General features: G+C 33.9%; 2 protein-coding genes across 3 annotated transcripts in view; both read right to left on the reverse strand.

The window, feature by feature from the left end:
- Positions 1-1,741: 1,741 nt before the first annotated feature.
- LOC126886202 (zinc finger protein 678-like) lies at positions 1,742-2,374 on the reverse strand (the record flags this gene model as incomplete). Its single annotated transcript, XM_050653061.1, has 1 exon — positions 1,742-2,374. A coding segment is annotated over one exon (633 nt), but the record flags the coding sequence as incomplete, so codon positions are not given.
- Positions 2,370-25,030, reverse strand: part of LOC126886887 (zinc finger protein 695-like) — a 39,396-nt gene continuing 16,735 nt past the window's right edge. The window contains exon 2 of one of the 2 annotated variants that reach the window (XM_050654028.1): positions 2,370-2,792. In XM_050654028.1, the coding sequence (XP_050509985.1) occupies positions 2,380-2,792 (413 nt within the window). In that variant the 3' untranslated portion in view covers positions 2,370-2,379. Of the gene's footprint in view, positions 2,793-17,565; positions 19,010-25,030 lie in introns of those variants that run through there. The other variant, XM_050654027.1, reaches the window with a different exon arrangement.

A 25,030-nucleotide genomic window follows, 5' to 3' on the forward strand; every position in this document is an offset into this window, starting at 1 on the left:
TTAGACGAACTTAGATGATTTAGAATATAGATTAATGAAGTTTTTTATGTATTTTGACCCGTAGAACACGAATTCTTTGTGTAACAGTTGATCTGGATGTCGATAAGATTGTTAGTAAATAAGTATGACATATTTTAAGGGCTAATTCTACATGAAAAAATAATGCTGGTTTGCTCTATAAACATATGTCCGCAAATGTTTCGTCTCCGAGATAAGGGGTGTTGAAATTTTTATTTCAAACTGCCAATTTATTTATTTCTCTAAGACCAGTTGAGCTATGAAAATGAAATTTGGTGAGTTTTAGGAGGTAGTTATTGCGCATTTTTTGACATACAATTAAGAATTTTGTATTTATCATTGGCGCGCATACGGGTGATAAGACCTGCCTTAGGCACCAGATGCTCCGTGGATCGGATCTGATGACGTAAAGCAGCCCCAAAAATATGTGGGTAATCAGTTTACATTAATTTAGTACCGAAAGCTCTCGAATCTCCAAGGCATGACGTGCCTTAGTCACCAGGTACTCCGATGTCTGTTCTGATGGGGTATTCGTGTTGAGCAACTCCAAAACCTATGAGGAATCCGTTTGCATCAATGCAGTACCGAAGACCCTCGAAATTCCAGGAGCCCCTTTCATTGACCTTGGAAACCAGGTGCTTCGGGAGTCGGTTCTGGTGGCATATTCGTGTTTAGCGACCTCAAAAAACCCTCCAGTAATTCATTTACGTCAATAAAATGCCGAAAATCATCGAAACGCTAGATATGACGTCCCTTGCAATGGCCCTGGCTACCAGGTCCTCCGGAGGTCAATTCTGATGTCATATTCGTGTTTAGCGATTCCAAAAACCCATGAGTAATTTGTTTATATCAATTTAATGCTGAAAACCCTCGAAACTCTAGAAGATGACGTCCGTTAAAGGTCAAGGTCTACGTAAAGGTCGCCATTGGATAGCCAGGAAAAAAATCCTAGACTACTAGTACTTTTATTTAATCCAAACTTCTACATGTTGCCAGATAACCAGTAACTCAGGGAATTGGAATACCCAGTAAATCTTATAATTTTCCGAGTTTGTGCCTCTATATCTTGAAAATCCTGCATACGATCGAGATGTGCCCATGAGAACTTTTTATCACAATGCTTCAAAGAGTATTTTCCCAAAGCGTGAACTAAATCCACTGGGACCTAATTTCCATAAGGTTTGTGCGGGGTACTTTTATCGATAATTCAGATTGAGTTACGAAAAATATCAAGAACCCTTATCTATTATAAAAACTGATCTAACAAAACAAAATACAACATTTAATGATTTCACTTTAAAAATCACACTATGCTTTCTTTGAAAACGAATACCATTATTTATTATAATAATTTTCGACACCAAGACATTGAATTCAGCATCTACTAACATCTGCTTACATTCAAATAAAGACAACCTTTGGACCGCGCACGTCCATATTTTTCGATTTGTTCCGTCCGTTGTGGAAGCGCTAACTATACACTGGGTATAGAATCGCTACACTGCACTATAGCGAACGGCAAAAGAATTATCTTCCGAGATATCGGCGCGTTGCGGTGTGAAACGAGGTGCTACAATTCCGTAAAGTAGGCGCTTAGTTATTTGAATACACGAAAATATAAAAATTCCGATCGTCGTGGTCCGTTCCGTAGCGGGCTGTTCTGTATAAGTGGGCGCCGGCCTTAATTGAACACCCTCTTTAAATCACCACGAGCCTCCACTTGTTATATAATCAATAATGATGATGAAGAAGGTTTTTCTTCAGTGTGCAGTTTCATATGTCGATTCAAAGCACTTGACTGAGAAAAATGATTCAAACAAATTTTACACTTGTAAGGTGTACCTCCGGTGTGTGCCATTAAATGTGGTTTCAATTGACCTTTTTGATTAAACTGCTTAAAACAAATTTCACACTTGTATGGTTTTTCTCCAGTATGCAATCTCATATGTCGTTTCAAAGTATATGTGTGAGAAAAATCACTCAAACAAATTTCACACTTGTAAGGTTTTTCTCCATCATGCACACTCATATGTTGTTTCAAACCACATGCTTCGGAAAATTGCTTCAAACAAATTTCACACTGGTAAGGTTTTTCTCCAGTGTGCAACCTCAAATGTCGTTTCAAAGCACCTATCTGGGAATAATGATTCGAACAAATTTCACACTTGTAAGGCTTTTCCCCAGTGTGCACTCTCAAATGTGTTTTCAAATTATTTAATTGCCTAAATTGATTAAAACAAATTTCACACTTGTAAGGTTTTTCTCCAGTGTGTAATCTCGAATGAATTATCAACTGACTTGCTGTAGTAAACTGTTTTAAACAAAGTTCGCACTTGTAAGGCTTTTCTCCAGTATGCAATCTTATATGTGATTTAAAGCACATGGCTGAGAAAACTGATTCAAACAAATTTCGCACTGGTAAGGTTTTTCTCCAGTGTGTGTCAGCAAATGTGGTTTCAATTGACATTTTTGAGCAAACTGCTTAAAACAAATTTCACACTTGTACGGTTTCTCTCCAGTGTGTGATCTCATATGTCGTATCACACTAGCTGCTGCACGAAATTGCTTAAGACAAATGTCACACTTGTAAAGTTTTTCTGTAGAGTGAATTCTGATATGTTCATTTAAACGCTTTTTTTTAGCAAACAGCTTGAAACAAATTTCACATTTGAATGATTTTCCTTCAGCTGGTTGACTCATAGGTTGTCTTTCATTCCATGAATGTATGTCAATTGTTTTCCTACTCTCCAACGTGTTCTCCTCTTGCGGAAAGCCTAAAATAAAAACCGAAATATCAATTTTTAGTAAGGTTCTGAAACCGTTTTTTTTTTGTGGCATGTTTAATTTAACTACATACAATCCCTGGCCAAATTATTAGACACACTATTGGGACCGTGCAAGTTCGGAAGAGCGACACCTAGTGTCATAGCATCAGCAACATTTTTAGCACTTTCAATTATATTGGCCAACTATATTAGTTCTGGTTACTTGATAATTGTCAAGGCCATAGCCCAAAAAAAGAATAAGAAGAAAAAGTAAGATTGAGGTTATGCTATAGTTAAAAGGTAAACATTGTATGTAGTAAATAAAAATAATTATTAAAATAAATAAAATAAATTTCGACCACGAGTCAGGATTCTGTTAACCGAGATACTATAGTATCAAGCGGCGCCGCTAGGAGGAGCTTCTCCAACAATGCGTCTCAGAATACTTTAAGAACACTTGGTCATTTTGTACTCTAAACCGAGTAAAGCATGAAAAAGAAAATAATCGTTTTCGTTTTGATTCAATTCGAGTCTCTTGCCATCCTCTGACACGGTGTTTCTGGATCTTTATCCTTTATCAAAGAGGCTATTGCAAGTAGACTGAATTGAATCAACTCGAGACGAAGAAGAACTGCATCTATTAAAATATCTGCAGTATATTGTGGTTATATTAACCACATATATATTATATAAAGATCCAGAAACACCGTGTCAGAGGATGGCAAGAGACTCGAATTGAATCAAAACGAAAACAATTATTAAAATGCAGTACTACAAGCAAAATACAATTAATAGGGAACTTGCACATTTTTTTTATTACATAATAATGTTCAGTTTTGTTTAAAAATGAGATTTCCAAAATTCCACGCTTCAAAAACTCGTAATAACTTATGTGTGTGTGTGTGTGTTTGAAGAGTTGGCTTGGAAGCTAGTCCTTTAGCCACAGAATGGTAGTAAAGGTTATTGGTTTTTAAATAATATATCCAACTTTAAAAAGAAAGTTACATATTAGCTCAAATATTTCTCTACTGTCTAAAGAAAGTAAATGGGTGATGTTTATGGGAGTCTGAATTTTAAGATCTGTTAATTTTAAATAGAGCTGATCTGTTTCAGACTTATGTTTACCGCACTTGAAAAGAATATGGTTGATGTCACATTGTGATATATTATCACATAAGCATAACCCAGAAGGGATAATATTTAACTTAGCTAAGTGAGCTGGGAATGCGCCGTGATTGGTTTTCAGACGAGTTATTGTCGCTGTAGTCTTCTTCGACATTGCGTATTTAAAAATATAGGAAATATCTTGTGGTAAGGTAGGGTGGATAGTATAGTACTGATTATTTGAGTTCGCTGCTATTTTTTTCCATTTTTCTTTCCATTTTATTAAAGTTGTGTTATTATAATGTAGCTGTAAGTCATCCAGTGTGAATATAGGTAAATATAATCCAGCATGGGTAGCATCCTTAGCAAGCTGGTCAACCATTACATTTCCCTTGATGCCGGTATGACTTTTTACCCAAATAACTGTAATATCTTTATTATATATTTTATTTTTGATGGCACACAGAATACTGTTTCTTTTATGTTGTGTCATATTTGAGTTTAATTCTTTAATGACCGATAATGAATCTGATAATATAACTGCTTTATTTAATTTGTGTGAATTTAACCAATCTAACGCTTTTTCTATTGCTACCGCTTCAGCGGTATATATTGAACAATGTGATGGAAGTTTAATTTTCAAGGATTCGCTTTTATGTGGAATGTAAACTGCACAGCCTGTGGCACCATCCTCTTTTTTGGAACCATCAGTATACATTATAACGTGATCATTATAGTCACTCAATATGGATTTAAGTAAGACAGAATTTATTTCTGTAGATTCTGTGAACTTTGGTATAATGACTTTTGGTTTATTTAACATTACCTGAAAATCACCTCTATATATTGGTAATCTTTTTTCCCTACCATAGATGTTAGAATAATCGTAGGTTTCTAAGAAAGCATCAGCAAGTGGGGGAGAATTTTTTATGCGCCAATAATTATTTGAAAGATTTTCAGTTGATAACTCATACAGTTGTCTAAGTAGATTATTATTGTTTAATCTTAACTTCAAAATATGTTTAATTGCCATCATTTCTCGACGATTTTGAAGAGGCATTTCGTTACTTTCAGCAAGTAGAACAGGGCTAGGAGTAGACTTCATAGTGCCCAAGCATATTCTTAGACATTTGAACTGAATGCGGTCTACAGTCAATAAATGTGTTTTACTGGCAGCACCATACAGAATGCAACCATAGTCTACAATAGATCGCACGTAGGCTCTGTAAAACATCAGTGCAACTTTAGGGTCAGCACCCCATCTACGATTAGTGACACATTTAAGGATATTAATACCTTTTTCACTTCTGCTTTTTATATATTTAACATGTTTTGACCATAAAAGTTTCGGATCAAGAAGAATGCCAAGATATTTGTATTCTTTGACAATAGGTATATCATATCCAGACAGTTTTATTTTGTCAGGCGTACGAATCCTATGTCTAGTGAATATCATTATGGCTGATTTGTCAGGGGAAATGGTCAGCGCATGATTTGTTACCCTATTATTAACCTTATGCATGATGAAGTCCAGAGCCTCCAGGCAATCAGTATACGAGTTACGCTCTGTATAGATGCATATGTCATCGGCGTATTGAATGCAATTAATTGAATTATCAAAAATGCCATGAATACTTGCTGAAAATATGTTGAACAATAGCGGACTTAAAACTGATCCTTGTGGTAGACCTGTATGAGCTATTCTAGGACCATGTAATTGGTTTAAATGATCTTTAATATATATAACACGATTATTATAAAGATGAACAATATTAGAAGCTATATTTTGAGGTAATCCCATATCATAAAGTTTTTTATGCAACATGGTTAAATCAACAGAATCATATGCCCCTTTTAGGTCTAAAAACAAACAAGCAAGATAGTTGTTTCTGGAAAACGTCATTTGAACGTCTGTGACTAAATGTGATATTGCATCAAGTGTTCCAACACCAGACCTAAATCCATATTGTGTACTTGGGAGAATACTATAATGTTCTATAAGCCATTCTAACCTAGTCTTAATCAGTCTTTCGAATGTCTTACATATGCAAGACATTAATGATATCAGTCTATAAGAAGAGGAGAGTGTTTTATCTTTATTAGGTTTGAGAATTAAACAGATCACTATTTCTTTCATATGATCTACATATTTTCCATTGAAAAGCCAATCGTTGAAAACTGTTAGTAGACTTTGTTTACCTATAAGAGGTAATTCATATATAATGTTATAAGTAATTTGATCGCGCCCCGGAGCTGAGGAATTAGAAGACTTGAGTGCAGCCTCAAATTCTTCCATATCAAAACTTTTCTCGAAAATATTGTATTTATAAGTTTGACTGTTATTCTGAATAGGAAGATCAACATATGGTGGAGCAAATTTGTCGAGTAACTGTTCTATTAGTTCATTTGATAGAGGATATCTTCTTGAGTGATAATTTTTATTCGCTAGTTTATTAACAAAATTCCAAATTTTACTGATGGGAGTGTTTTTGTTTAAAGTATTGACAAAGTTAATCCATGAATTTTTTTGTTTGTTTGTAAACAAAAGTTTACTTTTGGCTTGAATATGTTTATATTTAATATAGTTTTCAAAATTCGATACTTTTTTGTAATTTTTGTATGCAAGTTTCCGAGAATTTATCATATCTTTACATTCATTATCCCACCAGACTGGAGTTCTAGTTTTTGGCTGAAAAGAGTTTTTGATATTCATAGAATATGAGGCAGCATCGTCAATTGTCTTTAAAAGGAAGTCAAAACGATCCTCAGAAGTGATATTATCAAATATATTTTCAGCCAGTATTTTTTCTATATGATATTTAAAGATATTCCAGTTTGCCGAAGACTCTTTCCATTTAGAGGAAGGAATTATTGTGCATGGTTGATATTCAAGATCAATATTGATTAGTATAGGTAAGTGAGTTGAACCCAGGGTATCAGGGACAGGATCCCATGTAGTGTATCCAATTAGATTGGATGTAACGAGGGACAGATCCACCATTGATAGAAGTTCATTGGGTCTTGTTACTTTGGTCGGTCTACCGTCGTTTAGCAAAACTAAATTACCGTTATCTAACGCGTCCACTATACACTTACCCTGAGCGGAATCTTTCAAGGAACCCCACCTACTGTGGTGTCCATTGAAATCCCCACCAACAAAAACCTTACCGCTAAATTGACTAAAAAGTTTTTCCCAATCTCTACAAGTAACTATTACTTTAGGAGGTTTATAAATGCAAACAACTACTAGTTTTATTTGTTCTATAAAAACTGCACACGTTTCAATACCTTTATTAAAGTTTTTAGTTACTTTAACCTCAGTAAAACAAAGATTATTTGATATGAGGATGGCTACACCACCAAAACCATCAGGTCTATCAGTTCTGACAATGTAATAACCTGTTAAAGCAAAATTTTTATTTTGAGAAAGCCATGTTTCATTAAGTAAAATGACATCAACTACATTGTTTTCAAGATAACTAAGTAAACTAGGTTTATGTTTATTTACAGATTGACAGTTCCACTGAAGTATGCTAAACGTCCTATTATTCCCCATCACTTTCAGTATTTATTAGGTTGCCTAACATTTTTTCAATTTCTTCCTTTGTATTTTTTTGTAAATTAGGTAAAAATATTTTAGGGTTAATTTTCTTGATAATATTTTCTATCAAAGCTGCGTAATAACTTAGAAATACATATTTAAAGTCTTCTGCGGTATAAAATAGTTCAAATGACCCGTGATGTCGCATAGTTTTACATTAGTTACTATTATGGTTATATTTCGCTGTGTCTAGGTACACGCTAACGTGTACCCAAATGAAAAAGTTAGGTACACGCGAATTAAACTTCACCAAGCCAGTGACGTCATTATTTAGCGTGCGCAGTGACTGTATATAATATTTTGGTACAAGCTATTTTGATATGTTTAGTGTTTGTTTGATAGAAAAATATTTGTTAAGGGAAGGGAAGCAGAACTATTCAGATGTTTCAAACTTAATTGTAATAAATCAATGTATACATAAAAGTATATATTTAGGTTAGCAAAATAAATATATGTATTTAGTTGACATGACACGTACAAAATATTGTTAAAATAATTTTTATACGTAAGTTAACTCTTATAATCAACTATTCTAAATGGGAAATAAGCCACAATTTAACTAAAAAAATGATTTTATTAACGTTTCGACATCCAAATCGTATGTCATTGTCAAAATACAAAAATTAGTCAAATTAAATAAATTATTAGAAAAAATTTTTTAGTAAGCAACAAGATTTTTGTTTAATTTAATAATATTTTTTATTTTAACAACGACGTCTGATTCAGACGTCGAAACGTTAATAAAATCATATTTTTTTTAGTTAAATTGTGGCTTAGTTCCCATTTAGAATAGTTGATTACAAAAATGCCACAAGGAAATAGCTTTAGAACAAGTTAAATATTGTGAAAGCTTTAGGTCTTCCTTTTATTTTAATTTTGGACGGTAATACTATTTCACTTATAACTAAAAAAATATATATTAATTTATAGTTTCGTAACTTTTTCATACTGTTTTAAAATGTTGTTAAACTCATTAAAACAACTAAATAATTGTCCACACTGCATAGTTAATTTAAAAACAAACACTAAGCAAATAAAAAATAAGAAATCTCTTTACTAACCAATATTAACATTAAAACGTAAACACAACGCGATTAAACAAATTCCAACACTCCAACACCGACACTCTAACTTTTTTATTTGCGTACACGTTAGCGTGTACCTAGACACAGCGTTATATTTAGGTATATTCTTCTTCTCCTTCTTTAGTTTATTGGCCACCACCTACTTGGGTATTTGGCAAGCTCGTCGTCGAGGAATAAAGGAAAAATATGTATATTCTAATGACATTTATCGTATGTGGTTGTAATAATATATACCAGTTTGTTGAGATTAAAGTTTGATACAGTTTTTGAAGGAAAGGAAAGAAGGTTTAGTATTGAAAATAAAACCATTTTGTAGAAGTACAAATTTTTTATGAATAGTTCAAACGATCAAAATCACTAAAACGTCACATAACTGTATCTTTTACTGACGTTTATAATGTCTAATTTAAAATTATATATACAAATGGTGTAGAATGTAAACGTACAACGGTGTGACGTCACGGCGCATTTTGGAGTGGCTGGTATAAGTTGAATTTTTAGTCGTCTTTAGGGGCCAAACGAAAGACAAACAAAACTTTTTTATCTTTGATACAGGTTCTAAATTATGTTCTGTTGTGATTTATAACATTTTTTTCGAATTTAAAATTTTATGCAAGTTCCCTATTAAATTCACTTTAATAATTGCATACACATAGTTTCAAAAGTTATCCATCACCCCTCGTATTCACGATATTTACGCTTTTATAAATCCGTATCTTTATCATATATTTAATGGGCCTTTTTTATAAAAAATATACCTTTTTTGGATTTTTATTTTATTTGAATACCCATTTAATTGACCTGGTTTTGCCAAGGTGTAAACATTTGAAAAATTGACTAGTTGTACAGCTCTTGTCGACTCTCACCACACGGTGAGAGTCGTCGTCGGTGAGACGACTTAACGCCTTTGAAATGTGGACCTATAGAAGAATTATGAGGGTTTCCTGGGTAGATAGAGTTACGAACAACGAAGTACTAAGAAGAATAGGTAAAGAGAAGTAAGTTGAACTTGCAATTAAAGAAAAAAACTACAGTATCTCGGACATGTGATACGGGGCGAAAAGTATGGCATCCTGCGACTCATAATGCAAGGAAAGACAAAATCGAATATTTCAATGTGAAATAACCAAAAAACGGAGCACTTTTCGGGGAAAATTCATAACAACTTTTTAAAAGTGTTTAAAAAAGGTTTATTTTTGTTTTTTTTTTAAACTTCTAACATTAAAAGTAAGTGAGTTGCGCTCAAAATATTGTTGGTCCATTTTATTTTTCGGTAAAAAAATGGCGAAAATCACCCCTTAATTAGCTTCTCAAATAAAATTAATCGTTAACGCTTTACAAGTTACTTTACTTATGTATTGCTTATATTATCTATAAGTTTTATTGGTTCAAAGTGCTCAGTTTTGAAAAAAAATTGAGTTTAAAATAAAACATTTTTTTTAATCTTGAAAAAAATCGTAATTGTTATGGAATTATCTTAAAAACAATTAGGAATACCAACATCTCAAAGAGTAATAAAATGTACGTTTTTCTTTTCTGAATATTTTTGATTTTTTGTTTCCTTGTTAGACAAAAATTGGTTATAGTCGGAGAGATAGAAGCGGATTTTGTGCGTGATAAGTAATATGGAAAAACTGTACGGGGATATGTTTAATTAGTTGTGTACATGACTTTCACCAACGACCGGAAACCAGAGTTGGGGCCGAGGGTAGTTATAAGGGGTCAAAGTCGCGGAATTTATTATTTTTTATGACGCTCATGATCGAGATAGGCCACCAAAATTTGGGAATAAGTAGGTCATGACGTAACTAAGTAAAATCTCTAGGGGCGCAACGCTGCGTGGCCGACAAAGGGGTGGGGGTAGGGGTGAATATAAAAAATATAAAGGGTTTTTTGCGACGTTCGTGATTGAGATAGTGGACCAAAATTTGGAAATAAGTAGACCATCACAGAACTAAGTAAAATCCTCAGAGTCGGAAACCAGAGTTGGGCATGAGGGTAGTTATAAGGGGTCAAACTCGACGTTTTTATTATTTTTTTTGTGACGCTCATGATCGAGAGAGTGCACCAAAATTTGGGAATAAGTAGGTCATGACGTAACTAAGTAAAATCTCCAGGGGTGGTACGCTGCGTGGCCGACAAAGGGGTGGGGCAGGGGTGAATACAAAAAATATAAGGGGTTTTTGCGACGTTTGAGATTGAGAGAGTGCACCAAAATTTGGAAATAAGTAGACCATGACATAACTAAGTAAAATCCTCAGAGCCAGAAACCAGAGTTGGGCATGAGGGTAGTTATAAGGGGTCAAAATCGCCGTTTTTATTATTTTTTTTTGTGACGCTCATGATCGAGATAGTGCACCAAAATTTGGGAATAAGTAGGTCATGAGGTAACTAAGTACAATCTCCAGTGGTGGAACGCTGCGTGGCCGATAAAGGGTTGGGGGTAGGTGTGAATATAAAAAATATAAGGGATTTTCTGCGACGTGCTAGATTGAGATGGTGCACCAAAATTTGGGAATAAGTAGACCATGACGTAGCTAAGTAAAATCCCCAAAGCCGGAAACCAGAGTTGGGGATGAGGGTAGTTTTAAGGGGTTTAAGTCGCAGTGTGTATTCTTTTTTTTTTGACCCGGCACAACATTTGTCCGCCACGCAGCGTTCCGCCCCTGGAGATTTTACTTAGTAATGTCATGATCTACTTATTCCCAAATTTTGGTGCACTATCTCGATCACGGGCGGCAAAAAAACCCCATATATTTTTATACTCACCCCTGCCTACCACCCCTTTGTACCCCACGCAGCGTTCCGCCCCTAAAGATTTTACTTAGTTACGTCATAACCTACTTACTTCCAAATTTTGGTGCACTATCTCCATCATGAGCGCGACAAAAAAAATAATAAAAACCGCGACTTTTACCCCTTATAACTACCCTCGTCCGCCACTCTGGTTTCCGACTCTGGGGATATTACTTAGTTATGTCATGGTCTACTTATTCCCAAATTTTGGTGCACGATCTCAATCACGAACGTCGCAAAAAAACCTTACATTTTTTTATATCCACCCCTGCCCCACCCCTTTGTCGGCCACGCAGCGTTCCACTCCTGGAGATTTTACTTAGTTACGTCATGACCTAATTATTCACAAATTTTGGCGCGCTATCTCGATCATGAGCGTCACAAAAAAAATAATAAAAAACGGAACTTTGACCCCTTATAACTATCTTCCTTCCCCACTCTGGTTTCCGGCTCTGGGGATTTTAATTATCTATGTCATGGTCTACTTATACCCAAATTTTGGTGCACTATCTCAATCACGAACGTCGCAAAAAACCCCTTATATATTTTATATTCACCCCTACCCCCACCCCTTTGTCGGCCACGCCTCGTTGAGCCCCTAGAGATTTTACTTAGGTACGTCATGACCTACTTATTCCCAAATTTTGGTGAACTATCTCGATCATGAGCGTCATAAAAAAAATAATAAAAACCGCCACTTTGACCCCTTAAAACTACCCTCGGCCCCAACTCTGGTTTCCGGCCGTTGGTGAAAGTCATGTACACAACTAATTCAACATATCCCCGTATAGATTTTCCATATTACTTATCACGCACAAAATCCGCTCCCAGCTCTTAGACTATTATGCTATGGCTGTTCAAAATATGCCTAAACTCGTGATCAGTTACTCGTTCAAGCCATTTTAACTACAGCTTTTTCAAAACGAAGCACTTTAATAATAAACCGACTTTTATTTCAAAAAAAAATAATAAGTATAACAAACTGTACATTATCTAAAGTAGAGGGCGAAGTTTATTTTGCTGTGTTCTAAGACACAACAAAAATATTCTTCCACTTAACCCCAGTGTAATAGTAGTTTTATGGCTCTAACTAAACAGTAGTAAAGAATATAATACTGAACAGTAAGATAGTAAAAAATGCATCTCACTGACCCACTTACTTTTTTGTTACTATGAGAAAGAGAAAAAAAATCACGGCACCTAATTCTGAATGTTTAGAAGATGGCGTTTAAGCAAGAATTTAAATTTTGGTATGTTACATGTTTTTAATGTAGATGGAATCTTATTATATAAACTGCTGATTTGATAACTATAAGAGCGTCGATAAAGCTCACTTGAAAAAGGAGGAATAGTCAACAATCCCCTATTTCTTATATTTATATTGTGAACATCAGAGCGATATTTTATTTTTCGATGTAGGTAAGATGGTTTTTTATTTACAATTACTTTATGACAAAGAGTGAAAAAATGATTTTTTCTTCTATTCTCCATATTTAGCCATTTAATTTCTTTTAATTTATGCGATACTCTTTGTCGCCTTCTTATACCAAAAATTAAACGAAGACAGGAATTTTGAACTTTTTGGATCTTATTTTTATATACTAGAGTTAAGTTTGGTCCATAAAATACATCCGCGTAATTAAATAATGATAATACAAGTGTTTCACAAAGCTGTTTTTTCATATGAATTGAAAATAAATGGCGATTTCCATAAATCATTTTAATATTACAGTAAGCGCGTTGTATCAATATATTTACATGTTTCTGAAACCTTAATTCGGAGTCAAGAGTAACACCTAAGTTTTTTGCAGCATTTACAGCTTCAAGTTTTTCATTGTTTATATAAATGTTAATTGAATTTATCAAATATTGCTGATGATGCTTATTACCAAATAACATTACTTTTGATTTCGTTGGATTAATAATCAGGCAGTGCTCAGTTGCATACTCAATAAATGCTTTTAGATTGTCATTAATAATTTTGCAGGCATTTTCCACATCATCTGGCTTAAAATTTAAATACAATTGGGTATCATCAGCATATAAGTGCACGTTGCAATTCCGAATTTTGGTTAAAAGTTGAGAAGTATATATAGAAAACAATAAAGGTCCAAGGATGGAACCTTGTGGAACACCTGATGTAAGTAATAGAAAGTTTGAATTTACACCATTGATATAAACTTGCTGTTCTCTGAATTTGAGATACTGTTCAAGTAAAGTACTGGCATTATTAGAAAATCCTATATATTTTAACATGCTAATCATAAGATCGTAATGTATGGTATCGAATGCACGACTGAAATCTAATAACACTAACACTATGCACTCACCTTGATCTACTCCTTTTAAAATATCAGTAATATGAAGTAAAGCAGTAGTACAACTATATCCTTTACGGAAACCTGACTGAATAGAAGGAAGTAATGAATTAACATGTAAATAATCTTTAATTTGTGTTTCCAAAGCTCTTTCTAAAACTTACGACAGAGTAGGCAACATACTTATTGGTCGCAAATCCTTAAACTCAACAGGATTTTGCTTTTTAGGCAAAACCTTAATAATTGCTTTTTTCCAGGAAGTTGGAACGACACAGTTAGTTATGCAAAAATTAACAATATGAGTAATATAGGAAATTATATGTGGACAACATAGTTTAATCAAATTTACATTTAAACCATCACATCCCACAGAATTAGTTTTTATGTCACATGTTCCCTTTGAACCGATGAAACTTACAGATCATATAAATAATACATAGACAAAGTAACTTGTGAAGTGGTAATGTTAAAATGTATATGTGATGCTAATTAGGGGGTGATTTTCGCGATTTTTTTACCAAAAAATAAAAGGGACCAACTATATTTGGAGCGTAATTCACTTACTTTTAATATTACAAGTTTTTTTTAAAACAAAAATAAACCTTTTTTATACACTTTAAAAAAGTTAATGAATTTTCCCCTAAAAGTGCTCCGTTTTTGGGTTATTTCACATTGAAATATTCGATTTGGAATTTGACGAAGAACCTACTTTTCATTAGCTGCAACTCTGCTTCTACTGGGTCTACTGACCTCATGTATACACCATTTTTTGTAAAATGGAGGGGATGTAGAATTGTAAACTTTTTCTTATATAATAATAGACAATTTGAACTACCTATTCCCAAATTTTCATCCTTCCTTTATTTTTTTGGGGTCAGATTGTTCTTTGATCGGGCTAAAAGAGAGAAAACGGAGGTAACCGCTTTAACATGTCTGTGTATGGTGGGTTCAGCAGCTTTAAGCTCCCAACAGCACGTCGACTGCATTTTTACTGCCGAATGACTCGAAAGCTACAGGTATGGCGAACATACAATTTTGTTTAGAAACTGCAGTTCGCCCAGCGACGACCGCTTCAAGCTGCCAATACCGACTGCTTTGTGCTGCTTATGTACGGTTGAGCTGCCCATATACGAAGGCACTAACTCTGTGTCTTAGATTTTTTTATTACTAGCATGTATTTCAGCTTCCCTTCATTTATTCGAAGGCCCAGACTACCTGTTTCTTCCTCGAGTTGTAAAAACACCTCTCTCGCGTCTCTTGTAGAATGAGCGACTGCACATATATCATCAGCAAAGGCCAACAATAGTTTTGATCCTGGATTCGAAAATCCTCCTGTCAGCTCAGATGATATTATACTTATTACATATTCTAAGGCCAAATTGGATAGCAACCGTGATAAGGGGTCTCCTTGTCCAAGTCCTGATGTTACACTTAGTCTTTTATATTCGTTGTCAGTAACTTAAAACATTATGAAGCATAAAAATTAAAAGTAATTCAGGTACATTTATTGAGAGACACAAATAATCCTACAAAGAGTGTGGCTCGCGAGCCACAGTTTGGCCACCACTGATAGTCATTGATTATGTTCAAATAAGACGGCTAAAAGGAACTACAACGTTTAAAGCATTTTATTGTTTCATATGGTCGATGGACCTCTGGCTCTAAATATGAAAAAACTGCGGAATGCTGCCATTTAAAGGGGTGAATTAACCCCTATGCACTAAGGTGCATAGGGTAAGTTCTATGCAGTTTTTGTACATATACATCTACAGAAAAATTGTCCTAAATTAAATGTACCATCGAAATATCAGCTTTTAAAGTCAAAAATATTTGTTTTACAAAACTACATATATTCAAAAAACGAAGCAACAAAAAATACGAAAAAAGGATTTTGTTTTGTGTCCCATAACTTTCTTCCACGGAGATATAGGTATAGGCATTGCTTCAAAACAAAAAAACTTCCATCCTTCCTCTTCAAAATGACTTTTCGTAGAAGTCTTTAGGATTTGCAGTTTCCGAAATATGATTTTTCAAAGTTCGCCACTCACAGCATTTTTGGGCAATTCTCCCTATTATTTCGCAAAAATTGTTCTGTAATAGTCTAAGAGCTAGGAGCGGATTTTGTGCGTGATAAGTAATATGGAAAAACTCTACGGGGATATGTTGAATTAGTTGTGTACATGACTTTCCCCAACGGCCGGAAACCAGAGTGGGGGACGAGGGTAGTTATAAGGGGTCAAAGTCGCGGTTTTTACTATTTTTTTTGTGACGCTGATGATAGAGATAGTGCACCAAAATTTGGGAAAAGGTATGTCACGACGTAACTAAGTAAAATATCTAGGGTCAATACACTGCATGGCCGACAAAGGGGTGGGGGTAGGGGTGAATATAAAAAATATAAGGGTTTTTTTTGCGACGTTCTTGATTGAGATAGTGCACCAAAATTTGGGAATAAATAGATCATTACATTACTAAGTAAAATCTCCAGGGACGGAACGCTGCGTGGGGGACAAATGTTGTGCTGCGTCACAAAAAAAATAATACAAACTGCGACTCTGACCCCTTAAAACTACCCTCATCCCCAACTCTGGTTTCTGCCCCTGGAGATTTTGCTTAGTTACGTCATGATCTACTTATTCCCAAATTTTGGTTCCCTATCTCGATCACGAACGTCACAAAAAATCCCATATAATTTTTATATTAACCCCTGCCCCACCCCTTTGTCGGCCACACAGCGTTCTACCCTTGGAGATTGTACTTAGTTACGTCATGACCTACTTATTCCCAAATTTCTTAGTTACGTCATGACCTACTTATTCCCAAATTTCTTAGTTACGTCATGACCTACTTATTTCCAAATTTTGGTGCACTTTTTCGATCATGAGAGTCACAAAAAAATAATAAAAACCGCGACTTTAACCCCTTATAACTACCCTCGTCCCCCACTCTGGTTTCCGGCTCTGGGGATTTTACTTAGCTATGCCATGGTCTACTTATTCCCAAATTTTGGTGCACTACCTCAATCACGAACGTCGTAAAAAACCCTTTATATTTTTTATACTCACCCCTACCCCCAGCCCTTTGTTGTCCACGCAGCGTTCCGCCCCTAGAGATTTTACTTAGTTACGTCATGACCTACTTATTCCCAAATTTTGTTGCACTATCTCGATCATGAGCGTCACAAAAAAATCATAAAAACCGCCACTCTGGTTTCCGGCCGTTGGAGAAAGTCATGTACACAACTAATTCAACATATCCCCGTATAGTTTTTCCATATTACATATCACGCACAAAATCCGCTTCTATCTCTCCGACTATAACTTTTTTCTACGTAATTTTAGGCATGTGCATATTTGTTTCTCTCCGAAAAACCAACAACCAAACTTCGGGCGGCCAGCATCGATTCACAACGAAATAACCTGATGGTATGGATGTCGTAGCGACATCTGCTAAAGACAAAAGCGTAAGTTTTACTTTTAATAAAGTTAACAATAATATTTTCATTCTTTAAACAATGTTCCGGACCTTTTTGAGTGGGAGGATAACTCAATTATTATTAAGTGAGTACATTGAACTGAGATAGGTACAAAAAAACGCTTGGAGATGTTTTCAGATTTTAAGTACAATTTTTGACGATTCTGGTTTGTTTACTTTTGTGCCTGTCAGTCTGTTGAATTTTTATAGTGAAGTTTTTTATAGTACAAAAACAGTTTTTTTCACAACTAATTTTATATTGGAGTTTGAAATTTTATGGTAAGTGTATTTTATTTTGTCATTAATTTTTACAACATACAAAGCAAACCTCATTCACACAGTTAAGGAATGGTCGTGTGTTTAAGTTTCCGCCAAAGTGAATAAAATGACAAAAAGAAAATATATGTTATTGAATTTTTTTATAAATTGTTTATTTATTAATCACTAATGATATTAAAATAATTTATTAAGCTACTTCAAATGTAGGTAATTCATTTATTTTTTTAACGTCAAATTTTATAATATAACCCGTGATCGGAGCAGTAGCCACTTTCTGTCGTATTTAGTTTTTTTTTTAATTTTTATTAGCCAATCTGTTATAACATATAACAATAGGCACATTTTATCTGTAAAATAATGACATGAAGAGATTGTGACCAGCGCCACACATCTCTATACTGATATTAAATTACTGTATATACACATATTAACTTAGGTAGCTATTGTAACAATATTAATGTCTGTGCGGTAAATCTAATGGTGTCTGTCTCTTTAACCGTTTTGTTTCCTGATTGTTGTCTAACAAATTAATTGCAAGCACATTCGCGTGGCTTTCAAGACATACGATGTATTTTGCACTTAACTCCACTATCACTTCACTGACGGTTTTCGTTTCCAGATCATTGTAAATATCCCTGTTAGTAACAAACCACGGAGCATGGATTATTGAACGTAACACCTTGGACTGGAATCTCTCAATTATGGATACATTCGACTTAGATGATGTTCCCCAGAACTGCAGACCATATGCCCAGACCGATTTGAATATTGTGTTGTAGACTAGCAGTTTATTTCTTGTCGTGGTTGTGTTTAGTAAATTTCCGACCTATTTTGTATGCTTTAAATGATAACGCACGGGTAAAAAACCCTGGACTCAACTGTATACAGCTTCACGCTAGTCTACAGCACTACATTTTTTTCCAGGGTACACTCTCAAAGGACGTTTCAAACGGTGTGCTCGAGAGAACTCCATAGCAATTGAAGGTTGCCCAGTGTGCACTCTCAAATGTTTTTTCAAATCATTTACTTGACTAAACTGCTTCAAACAAATTTCACACTTGTATGGTTTTTCTCCAGTGTGCAATTTTATATGTCGTTTAAGATTGTTAACTCGAGAAAATTGCTTTAAACAAATTTCACACTTATACGGTTTTTCGCCAGTGTGTACTCTCAAATGCTCTTTCAAATAACTTGCTGAAGTAAACTGTTTAAAACAAATTTCACACTTGTAAGGGTTTTCTCCAGTGTGCACTCTCAAATGTCTTTTCCAATTACCTTCTATAGAAAACTCTGTAAAACAAATTTCACACTTGTAAGTTTGTGCTCCAGTGTGCATTGCTATATGGCGTTTCAAAGCGTTTGCATGAAAAAAACGCTTAGAACAAATTTCACACTTGTATAATTTTTCCCCAGTGTGAATAATCATGTGTACATTCAAATACTTTTTTTTAGCAAACTGCTTAGCACAAATTTCACATTTTGATGATTTTTCTTCAGCAGGTCTACTCATAGGTTGTTTCTTATTGCTCCAATGTACATGTATAAATGTGTTCTCTTCTTGTGGAAACCCTAAAATAAAATTTCTATTATAAGCCATTATCTATAATTTAATCTCGCATCATCAATTTTTATTTCAATAACATCCAGGGTTCTCTTAGTTTATACACAGAAAGTCAGATGGCAAATATAATGGTTTAAAAAGATACATCAAAGACATAAAAATATGTTATTCAGGGTATTCTGAACTTTGACAGTTGATTACTTATTCAGTCTCTTTTGCCATTCCCTTGGAAGGACATAATGCACATCATCATTCAACCCGGATCGCCCCACTGCTAAATATAGGTCTCCCTCAGTCGTTTCCATGCATTTCTGTTTTGTGCTGTTTGCATCTAATTTTTGTCGATCTGTTTTATGTCGTTAGACCATCTGGTTGGCGGACGACCTCTACTTCGATATGCTTCTTGTCTTGGTCTCCAGTGTATTATTCGCTGTGTTCATCTGTTATCCGACATTCTAGATATGTGTTCAGGCAAGTTCCACTTTAGGGTCATAATTCTTTCTATGGCATCCGTCACTACTGTTCTCCATCTTATCTCCCTGTTCGTAATTCGATCCCTACGAGAAATGCCTAACATTGAGCGTTCCATGGCTCTTTGGGTAACACAAATTTTATTTGTATTGGCAAGTATTGGCAACACACACTGATCAAAGACTCTTTTGAGACACATAGGCAGTTCTGACTTAACGACATAGCTCAGCTTGCCGAATGCCACCCAAGTGAGTCCTATGTGACGGCTTAGTTCGCACGTTTGATGATCTCTTCCTATGCGTATATCATGTCCTAAGTACTTATATGAGGTGGGTTCTTCAATAGGCATGTCATTTACTGAAATCTTTTCGCTTAACACAATATTTGCCATGATTTGTGTTTTTGTATGGTTGATTTTTAATCCAACTTGTAAGGAGGCTAGGTATAGTTTCTCCAGTTGCGATACTGCATCATCGATGCTGTCAGCAAATTTTCTGCTGACACATAATGTACAACAAGTGAAAATTTATAAAAATGGTTGTTCTGTTCACGCAACACTCCACTCGCTTGGTTCATTTTAAGGGCACTATATTGAATGATATTCGCAGTGTTGTTGGTAGTTTAAAAAATTTATTTCATGTTTATTTTTTTCGAAATTTTTCATTTTTGTCCTCTTAGGTCTCACTCATGTGTTTGTGAAATTTTATTTCGCTGTCCGCTGGAGTATTAATGGTTAATGATACGTTTTCAAAAGCTCTGAGATTGTTGGGTATTATTAAATGATTTTAACATTTATTCAGTTCCACTTTCATATTTGATGTGTGCAAGTACTTAGAGGGGATACGAGAAACGACCGTGCACGAGTAGCGAAGAAATCTTGTAACTTTCTTCACATATTTCTTAAATGATTCATGTTGTCAACTGAAATTGTCATATTGACATATTTCATACCTACTGTCATTGAAGAAAATGGGATTTCGCAAATGCTGTGTTATAAATTGTAAAAATACAACAAAAATTGTCAATTTAAGTTCTATTCGTTTTCAACTTCTAAGCACAAATTAAGACAAAGTGGATTTCCATCACAATAAAGCAGAAGTAAGTAACAATTAGTTATTTACGACATACAATGTCTACCTTTTAATAACAACCTCAATCTTACTTTTCTTATTAATTTTTGGGCTATGGCCTTGACAATTATCCAGTAACCAGGATAATACAGGGTGTTTCATTGGGAAACGGAAATACTTTAATGGTGAATAGAGGTCACCGAGCCGGTTCTAGATATACTACATTTTTTGCCCTACCGACTTTTATAACCAAGTTACAGGGTGTTTTATCGATTTTCCCCATTTCTTTCCTAAGCCATAACTTTAGAACCACCCTGTACATTTTTTTTAATATTTGGTACGCGTATGTCTCATTCAAAACCCAAACGACCGACATACTAACCATAAGAAAAATCCAGGTCCGGATTAACAAAAAATTATAAAGTAATTGTGACCTTAAAAGAACACCCTGTATATTCAAATTTTGAAAATCTGCTTGCATATTTGAAAAGAGCACAAAAAACTAAGTTTAGTGGTTTGCTTCAATTTTTCGGCCAGACAATTTTATGACTTTAATTTTGATATTATATTGAATTTTTTAAGAACTCTGACATTAAAAAGCAGGTATTACTAACTTTTAGTTATAAATTATTAAAGTTAATGAATAAATACTCATTTTAAAAATAATCAATACTTATTTACCACATTGGAGCGACCCAATTACTAATGACAAGAAAAATCCAGGTCCGGATTACCAAAAAAATATAAAGTAATTGTGAGCTTGAACCAACACCCTGTATATTGAAATTTTGAAAATTTGTCTGCGTATTTTAAAAGAGCATCAAAAACTGCGTTAAAAGGTGCATGTCAAATTTTTGCGCAGATAATTTAATTACGGCAATTTTGAAATCATATTGATTAATTCTGTCAAGGTCACGAGAAGCTGCCAGAAAAATGAAAAACAATTCCAATGTAATAAGAAAATCGATTCGAAATCTTTTAAAACGAGCAAGCAAATGCAACGAACAAAATGTCGGACATTTTGAGCAACTGTTATTTCTAGTTCAAATATTTTTAATTAATGTTAAATTGTTGAAATGTTTAAACAATTTTTTTTTATTAGATATAACTGTTTTTTTTTAGTTCTTTACTAAATCATTAAAATATCCCAATTCACGCAATTCTAATTTTTAATGATGTGCATACAGCTACAAATACAGAGAATCCATGAAACCAGCGTACTAAATAAGTATTAAGTATTTTTAAAATAAGTATTGATTCATTAACATTAAATTATTAAAAGTTAATAATATATATCTGGTTTTTAATCTCAGAGTTCTTTAAAATTTCAATATAATTTCAAAATTGATGTAATTAAAACAACGGCGAAAAAATTAAAATGAACGTTTAATCAGTTTTTTATTCTCTTTTAAAATGCGCAGACAAATTTTCAAAATTATAATATACAGGGTGTTGGTTCAAGCTCACAATTACTTTATATTTTTTTGTTAATCCGGACCTGGATTTTTCTTGTCATTAGTAATTGGGTCGTTAAAATGTGGTAAATAAGTATTGATTATTTGTAAAATGAGTATTTATTCATTAACTTTAATAATTTATAACTAAAAGTTAATAATAGCTGCTTTTTAATATCAGAGTTCTTAAAAAATTCAATATAATTTCAAAATTAAAGTCATAAAATTGTCTGGCCGAAAAATTTGTGCTCTTTTCAAATATGCAAACAGATTTTCAAAATTTGAATATACAGGGTGTTGTTTTAAGGTCACAATTACTTTATAATTTTTTGTTAATCCGGACCTGGATTTTTCTTATGAATAGTATGTCGGTCGTTTGGGTTTTGAATGAGACATATGTGTACCAAATATCAAAAAAATATACAGGGTGGTTCTAAAGTTATGGCTTAGGAAAGAAATGGGCAAAATCGATGAAACACCCTGTAACTCGGTTATAAAAGTCGGCAGGGCAAAAAATGTAGTATGTCTTGAACCGGCTCGGTGACCTCTATTCACCGTTTTCCGTTTCCCAATGAAACACCCTGTATAGTTGGCCAATATAATAGGGAACCTGCATAAAATTTTAAATTCGAAAAAAATGCTCTAAATCACAACAGACCATAATTTAAAACATACATATATCAAAAAAATATTTTTTTGTCTTTCGTTTGGCCCTCATTAAAATCGAGAAAAAATTAAAATAATAGCAGGCAGTCCAAAACGCGCCCTCATTGGCTGTGACGTAATATCATTATATTATTTGATGTCCTCGCCATTAATTCATTAAGTTTGACATTCGTTATGACACTCAGTTTTATAACTATTTTTGACTAATATTTGAGTTAGTCCTGTCGCCAGGGGGGGTACAACGGCCTCTTGTATTCAGATGGACTTACCCAAGTTTTTTTTATGTATTTTGACCTGTAGAACACGAATTTTTTGGGTAACAGTTGATCCGGATGTCGATAAGATTGTTATAAACCAAGAAGTTGAGGAATCACATAACAGCGATTTCTCGCAAAACAAAACAGTTTTTTGTATTTTTTGGGCCATTCTAACCAAAAAATGTTCCTACAAATTTTTTCGTAGGATGCATAGTTTTCGAGATAAACGCGGTTGAACTTTCAAAAAATCGAAAAATTGCAATTTTTGAACCCGAATAACTTTTGATTAAAAAATAAAATAGCAATTCTGCTTACCGCATTTGAAAGCTCAAGTCAAATTATATCGGTTTTAATTATTTGTATTGCTAAAAATTTATTATTTTATTGTTAAAAAAAGCTATAAACATCTAGTGCTTGAGTGATGTTTTCAATGATTTCTCATTTAAAATCGAACGAGTAGGTAGAAGAGGTAAAAGTGCAAGCGGGGCTATTTCTACGTAGCATGCATTAAAACGCATGTATTAGGCACGGGAAACACTATGTGTTCATAGCTTTTTTTAACAATCAAAAAATAAATTTTTAGCAAGGCAAATATTCAAAACAGATATAATTTGACTCAAACTTTTAAAGGCGGTAAGCAGAATTGCTATTTTATTTTTTATTCAAAGGTTATTCGGGTTCAAAAATTGCAATTTTTCGATTTTTTGAAAGTTCAACCGCGTTTATCTCGAAAACTATGCATCCTACGAAAAAACTTGTAGGAACATTTTTTGGTTAGAATGACCCAAAAAATACAAAAAAATGTTTTGTTTTGCGAGAAATCGCTGTTATGTAATTCCTCAACTTCTTTGTTTATAACAATCTTATCGACATCCGGATCAACTGTTACCCAAAAAATTCGTGTTCTACGGGCCAAAATACATAAAAAAACTTGGGTAGGTCCATCTGAATTAAGAAGGCCGTTGTACCCCCCTGGCGACAGGACTAAGTGTTTTTGTTAAGACATATATATTATTATAATGACATACGATGATAAATGTCATTATAAAATATAATTATGTAACGCTACAAGTGTTCGCGTGCTTTTTGGGTCGTTTGAAATGGTTTAAATACACAGATTTGAAATTTGTCCTTTTAAGGTTAATGTGAACCCTTAATTAATTTGTTTCTGATCCTAGAGATGGCTCTACTGCGGCATGCTGCTGTGGTAACATTTTCAACTTAATTGTAGATTTCTACATGATGAATCAGTAATATGTAGAAACCCGTACACATTTATATCGCTCCACCCATTAGCTGTGTTGCCAAATTGTTTAGATAGTAATTTTATCAAAGACCAAATAACAATGAGTAATGTTAGCAATCTTGTTGAAATCTGTTGAATTTTTACTCAAAAGATTGCGATTAATGTCCGGTAATTCACAATCAACATTTACAAAATCAACAATTGGAAGTTTTTCACACTTACTAAGCTGGTTGCCACCCATATTAACACCCAACACAACATACTAGACCACATATTCTTTTAAGGTGCTAATACAGTCGGAAAAATGAAAGAATACCCATGAACGATCACATTAATCACTTATTTTGTGTGTGCTGTCTTTTTCTATAAATAACAAACGTTTGTTATAGAAAAAGACAGAAAATACAAAATAAGTGATTGATGTGATTGTTCATGGGTATTTTTTCATTTTTCCGACTGTATGTGAATTTTACCAATTTTTTGAGTATTTTGCGCTACCGCAAATTAAAAGATATTGGCCGTATCAAATTTATTTCCTATTTTTTAAACTATTAACTAAACAGTTTTCATTATAGCACGTTCAAATATTATTGGCTAAAGATTGTTAAAATTAATGGAAATTTTTTTTTTCTGATTTCTGAAAAAAAACTAAATTTTAAGTATGATGCGCTAGCTGGGGGTTCAATATATAACTTTATTTTACTTTGCATTTTACTTATATACCCGAAGGCAAGTTTTCTGCGGTATAGCGATTAAAAATGAAACATTATTTTTTTTCGATCCACCCTATTATATAGTATGGTGATACAACCTACAGTACTGTATAGTAGTGAGTGTTGGGTTCTGAATAAGAGAGAAGAAAATG

Source organism: Diabrotica virgifera, chromosome 6 (assembly GCF_917563875.1).
Source record: "Diabrotica virgifera virgifera chromosome 6, PGI_DIABVI_V3a".
Taxonomy (NCBI): Eukaryota; Metazoa; Arthropoda; class Insecta; order Coleoptera; family Chrysomelidae; genus Diabrotica; species Diabrotica virgifera.